Genomic DNA, 6,000 nt, shown 5'->3' with positions numbered 1-6,000 from the left:
TGGGGGGGGGGGGGGGGGGAGTGCAAGAACTTAATTTCCCTACCTCTAAAGAAATTATGTAACATGGTTTGCTATCAAATAGTGTTGTTTTGGTTATGGCAATATGTTTTGGGTTTTTTTTCCTTGTATCTAAAGCTCTTTCTAAGTAGCATTTAGTCAGCAAAGTAGGAGGAAACCCCTTCCTTGGGCACAGATATGAGAAATGTTCGGTCTCACCTTTTCAGGTGATGCTGTGGCTGTCTCTTTTCCAAAAGCTTCATTTTAATCATGATGGGGTTAATTTGTGTAATTTTGGTGTGTATAAGGCACTTACTTGAAGTGCACAAAAAGGTGTAGGTTATCTCCAAGGTTACCCTTCACTGAGAATGTAAAAAGCCATCCCGCTGGTAGGTGAGTAGTGTGCTGGAGTACCTTTACTCGGTGAATCTTCTATAGAACTTTACAGCCTCAGTGCACTCTGAGAAATAGTAGTACACACGGGAAATGGCTTCTTCAGAGCGGGCTCAGTTATTTAACCAGGCAGATGCTCTTATTTCTGTAACACTTGAAGTAGTGGTAAGAGCATTTCCTGGGTGAGAATGGATAAACACATAAAATGCTCCTTATCTTTACAATAACAGGTTTGTCTCATGTACTGTCCACGTAGGTATTCCCGGTGCTACCTTCTGTGTTCACTGTCCAGAGCCCTTTGGTGTTTGCACTCACTCTCAGACAAAATGAGTCACGGGTAGTCCTACGTTGTTAAACACAGGCCGTGATACTGTAGGTAGTAGCATGGGTACCTCTAACCAGTCAGGTTCATAAGAGCATGCGTGGCCAGAGTGGACCACATACAGGGTAAAATGTCTAGCTAAATAAGGCAAGTGAAAGTGTGAGGTCTGTCTATCAGAGAGACTAAATCAAAGATGAACTGTCTGATCTAGTTAATCATTGGCCACCAGAGTATATGCCATTGTGAAATACTACTAGAGTTTAATCTATGAGTAAATATTCTTTTATTGCAGGTTCCAGTTATGTAATTTTTAAGATAGAAGTGGCTTAGTCCAGAAAAAACTGCTAGAGGTACTAAAGTGTAATTTACAGTGGAATGTGCTGTTCAATACAATGGCGTAACAAGATGTCTGTTTAGTGTGGATTAGAGTATCTGAAGTGAATACATGCAGAAGTAAAATGTCAGTATATTTTACTCTATTAAAGGGTTGTTGTTTTTTTATTATTATCTATAATGAAGTACTAGTGAATAATCTTGTAAAAAAAAAAAAAAAATTAAAAAAATAAATTATTTATCTATGTTTGTATACCACTGCTGATAGCTTAAATGAATGTCCTTAAACTACACTTCCTCTTTCAAATGAAAACAGATATCTTGCATATTACTTTGGCCAAACGAGGAGACGAGTAGTGTTTTCTTCTGAAAAACTCAAAAATAAATATAAAATGTCTGGAAAAACAGCAATTAGGAGGGTAAGAAAATAGTTTCAATTTTTCTTTTTGGGGGGGAGCGAAGTTGAATCATAGTGTGTTTTAAATTAATAAATATTAATTCCATGTTTTCTGTTACAGGCTTTCTAAAAATACATATATATATTTATTTGTGTTTACAAGGAAGCTGCTGTTGTTAATATTTGCAAAACTTAATTGCAGATTTTTTTTCATTGACTTTGTCATTCCAGTCAGAGGTTTATTAGTCAACAATTGTAATATTGAGTGTTTTAAAGGAACAAAGAGGAAGGAACAAATGTGGCTTTGTTTTAAAAACAAGCCCTTTCCCTGATAATAAATTACATTGTTCAGAAAATCTTAGTTCATGGTTTTGCAGTATTGTCTCTGTGGGTTGCTGAAATAGACAAGGAAATGAGTCAGATTAAATATCTTGATTTCATTCACAAAGTTGAACTGCTCTCTAGTACCAGTTGCTTTGATGGCTCTTCAGTATTAGCCTGTTCTTAGTTCACTGCCATATACACTCTGATTTTGAGCCTGGTGCTTTAGAATTTGCTTTAAAAGGAGGGAGTTCTTTGTTTGTTTTAAGCTTACTTTTCTAAACAATGCAGGGGAATGGTTTTACTGACAATAGTGATAGCTATTGCCTAAATCCAGGCAGTAAAATTGTCAACTATTAAGAAGGAGAGTAGAAAACAAGTGAATATTTAAATTTTTAAATAAATTATACATTTATTTAATTTTTTTCATGTTTATTCTACTTTTGGTGTGGGTTTTTACTTAAAAATAAATACCTTTTCCATGATGGAACATTGTTAGGTTTGCAATTATATTTAACTTAAAATTTTCACTGTTCAAATGAGTATGTTACCCGTGAATATCACTTACCATTTAATTTCTTCAGTCAGTAAGAATTCCAGTTAGTCAGCAAAAACAAACAAGAAAATAATTTTTTCTTCCTTTCCTTCTTCCTCAGATTTGTGGGTCGGTACTTCTAAACAGAATTTGTACAGAGTGAGAATTCTGAATATGGCTTGATTTGCTCTTGATCTTGGCAGTGTTTCTAATGAGTATCCCATGGACTCTATCAAGTTCAGGGGGTTCTACTCTAGCACTGAGGAGCAGAACCCTGAGCAGCAACCTGATATCAGTGAAAACATTTCTTCATCGTTCTCTGTAGAAGAGCAACAGAAAATGAGTGATTATTCTGGACTTGCAACTAATCATAGCCAGATGATTGCTGAAGATTCAGAAATTCAGACAAAGCCTGAACACTCTCATGAAGTTCTTCAGGAAGATATTGAAATGAGCAGTGGATCCAGTGGAAATGACTTCAGCGGAAATGACACAAATGAGAATTACTCAAGTGGGCATGATTCTCATGGCCATGAATCTGATGAAAATGGGAAAGATTCAGCAATGCTCATGGAATCTTCAGACTGTCATAAAAGGTAGTTGCTAATGTTAAATAAATATAACTTATTTTTGTCACTATAGGCTTCTTTCATTTGAATCCAATTTATGAATAATAACTACAGTATAAAGTGTATATTCAGATTGAAACTGAGTGTTCTAGTTAGCTTATGCACTCATGTAAATTGCGTAATATTATAATTCATAAAGAGAAGGTCTGTAGTGTTCCATGGGGCTAGCTTCATTTCAATCTTTCTTCTCATCATCGTGTGTTAATTATTTATAAATTTTCTTGAAAACCAACTTCTATACTTGTATATCAAAATCTGTCAGTCTCTTCTTATGTGTAAAGATACAACTGTGCTAATTTCATCTCTTAAATACCATAGCGAAAAAGCAAAACCACAGTAAGAAGAACCTTCTTAGAGAAATGTGTGATAGCTATAGTTTCCATTTACTGTACCAGGCAGCAGCTTTTAAACTTGTCATGTTTAGTTTTTAGATAGCCAATCATTAATAATAGCTAAAATGAACTAAACAGTTGATTGTTAGGTTTACTAATAATTATCTCTCTCTTTCCTTATTCTAGTTCAAGTTCAAATGCATTTAGCCTGATGATTGCAAACTCTGAACACAATCAGTCCAGCAGTGGGTGCAGGTAAATTAATGAGCATATATTTTCAGTAATTTGCATGTATGTAATGCTAAATGCAGAAAACGAAATAGTGTTGTGTTTTGGTTTTTTTCCTTTTGTTTTGGCTAAACCTTGAGGAGTACACAAGAAATCCTATCTTTGATTCTCCTCTTGTCCTTAATCAGTAGCATGTCCTGTTAACCACTTGGTTGAATTCAAGCTGTTTCTGTTTCATGCAAGTTGTGTGATAAGCTTTCAAGTCATCTTACTTTATTTTGATTTGGTAGCTGAACTCTGTAATTTTATTTTTGTGGTTCACTTTGAATATTGCTTCAGCTCTAGTGGTTTTTTTGAAGCTTTTCTTTAAATTTTCCACTCTTTAGAAGTTAGTCTGAAGTCCTTGCCTGAGGACAACCTAGTAGTGTTTTAACATCGGAATTCACCCATTGAGTTGGATGTGTTCTGATGTCCAGCAGCCATATCATCTGCCTCTCCTGTGTTCCATTCGCCAGGATTCAAGCCTCAAGTCTGTAAGGATAAACCAACATCAGCTGCAGGAATCCCTCTGTATGAACTGTGCTGGCCCTGATAGCCTTGAGAAATGTGGTGGCATTGAAGGCTCAAATCTCGGCACTTCAGGGTGCCCTGATGTACTTACTGACTTTATTTAAGTCAGCTTCTGAACAGGAGAACAAAACCTGATCCTGAGCAGATCAAGGATATCTAGCTATAGTGTACTCATGTTAAGACCCTTATCTACATGTACCTACTTGGAGGTGTTTCTACCTGATGCAGTTTCTACAGAAGTGGTAAATTAAAATTACCCCTTTGCACCTTTTGGTGCTTGATGAACTTATTTTCTGTGTCTGCCTTGCAGGCACCCAGAGATCTTGTTCCATGCTGTATTTTCAATTGGAAATTGTGTTCTGGAGTTCATGTTGCTTAGTGTGAAAGAGTGAACCAAAGGCATTTATTAATCTTCCTTTCCCATTGATTCCAGTTTCTTCACTGCAAGATTTTTGGAGGGTTACTTGTTACAGTTTTTCTGATACCTCTTTATTTTGATTTTCACTAATAGCTCTCTGCTCAGAAATAAATGTGTATCTGGATGCTACCATGTTTTTCCTAGCTGTCAGGTACAGTGCTAGAGGGTTACAGAGCAGAATCTGATCATCTTTTGGGAATGGGAGACTGAGGACATCAAGAGAATGATCTTTAGAGAGAAGACTGGCTGATAAGCCATACGTTTGGCTCCTGGTTTTATAGAACTTGCTTATTCTGTCCTCTGCAAGTCACACCTTCCCTGTAGTTGGCTACTGTGCCTGATGCTACCGATCTTTGGAAACACATTTTTGAGTTGTATTATGTTTCCAAGGAGGTCCGTCTTCTATATTTGCTGCTGCTGTAGGCTGATTTGGAAAGGTTTCTTTTGTTGCAAGAGTCTGACCACTCTCATGAAGCATACTCAGAGAGCACAAAACCAGCAATATGCTCAGCTATTTCATAATCTTTTCCCTCTCTCTTTTTCCCTACTGCCAGTGCAGAGGGTTCTTCTATTAAAAAGGCCCTGTTTGATTGCATCAGTCCATAACTGTCAAGCCAAGTTGTATATGTGATTTAAATATACAGCACGAACATAATGTTTCCCAAGGGAGTACTATACTCTTTTGTCTTACTCCTTGCCATTATTTCTCAGTACAAAATGACCACTGATTAAGTGAGTGCTGTGTTTCTCATAGTACATTGTGATGTAAGTGAGAACAATGTGTATTCTCTAGTACAGGACAGCTTTGTCACTTTCCAAACATTTTTTGTAAAATGCACCCAACACCTGTCAGATGATAGACCTATCTGAAGAACTTCTCAAACTTCCCAGAAAAAATGTTCAGAAATCCTCTTGAAAATTACCTGGAAGCTGAAGCTACTTTATTGAACACTTCAGACATGGCAGTGCAGTTGCTAAGCCTATAGTTTCTACGGTGGTACTTAGGGTACCTTCTTAGAGACTACCAGCCATGACAATCAGGTGGTAAGAGAAGACCTTCCTTTTGACGGGAAATAATTTATTTTCTGGAAGGTTTAAGAAAAGCTCTAGAAACTTCTTGATTGTTGTGACTGATCAGCTTTTAAAATCTACTCCAATGAGAAAGACAAGGTGATTTTTTTTTTTTTTTTCATTTTAACTGCTTCCTACCCACCTGCCACCCATCCTTGTCATCCACTTCCTTCCTTCCCTTCCCTCCTTTTCCTTTTTGATTTTGTCAGCACCTCTTAATAATGGGGAGAGATATCAGGAACTGCAAAGGCAGGCAATAATTTTCTGACGTTGGCACTGATAATCCCTCTGTAGTTTGACCTTCTGCACTGAGACAGCACTTATGAAAATGCACCTGAGATGTGAATGCAATTTCTGTCTTCATCCTCCTCTGATCCTTTACCCTGCATATTTAGTCAAGTTTCCTTATCTTATTTAATGTATTGCTATGCTTGGATACATTGTTCCAAGGATT

The 6,000-nt window shown here is 36.8% G+C and overlaps 1 protein-coding gene across 1 annotated transcript in view; it reads left to right on the top strand.

The window, feature by feature from the left end:
• PER2 (period circadian clock 2) overlaps nt 1-6,000 on the top strand; it is a 47,563-nt gene that overhangs the window by 7,557 nt on the left and 34,006 nt on the right. The window contains exons 3-5 of the mRNA XM_014966273.1: nt 1,362-1,464; nt 2,420-2,894; nt 3,446-3,514. Coding sequence (XP_014821759.1) covers nt 2,521-2,894; nt 3,446-3,514 — 443 coding nt within the window. The 5' untranslated portion in view covers nt 1,362-1,464; nt 2,420-2,520. The remainder of the gene's footprint in view (nt 1-1,361; nt 1,465-2,419; nt 2,895-3,445; nt 3,515-6,000) is intronic.

Source organism: Calidris pugnax, unplaced genomic scaffold (assembly GCF_001431845.1).
Source record: "Calidris pugnax isolate Ruff unplaced genomic scaffold, ASM143184v1 scaffold65, whole genome shotgun sequence".
Taxonomy (NCBI): Eukaryota; Metazoa; Chordata; class Aves; order Charadriiformes; family Scolopacidae; genus Calidris; species Calidris pugnax.
Note: the sequence above shows the minus strand (reverse complement) of the source record. Positions and strands in the feature narration are given on the sequence as shown.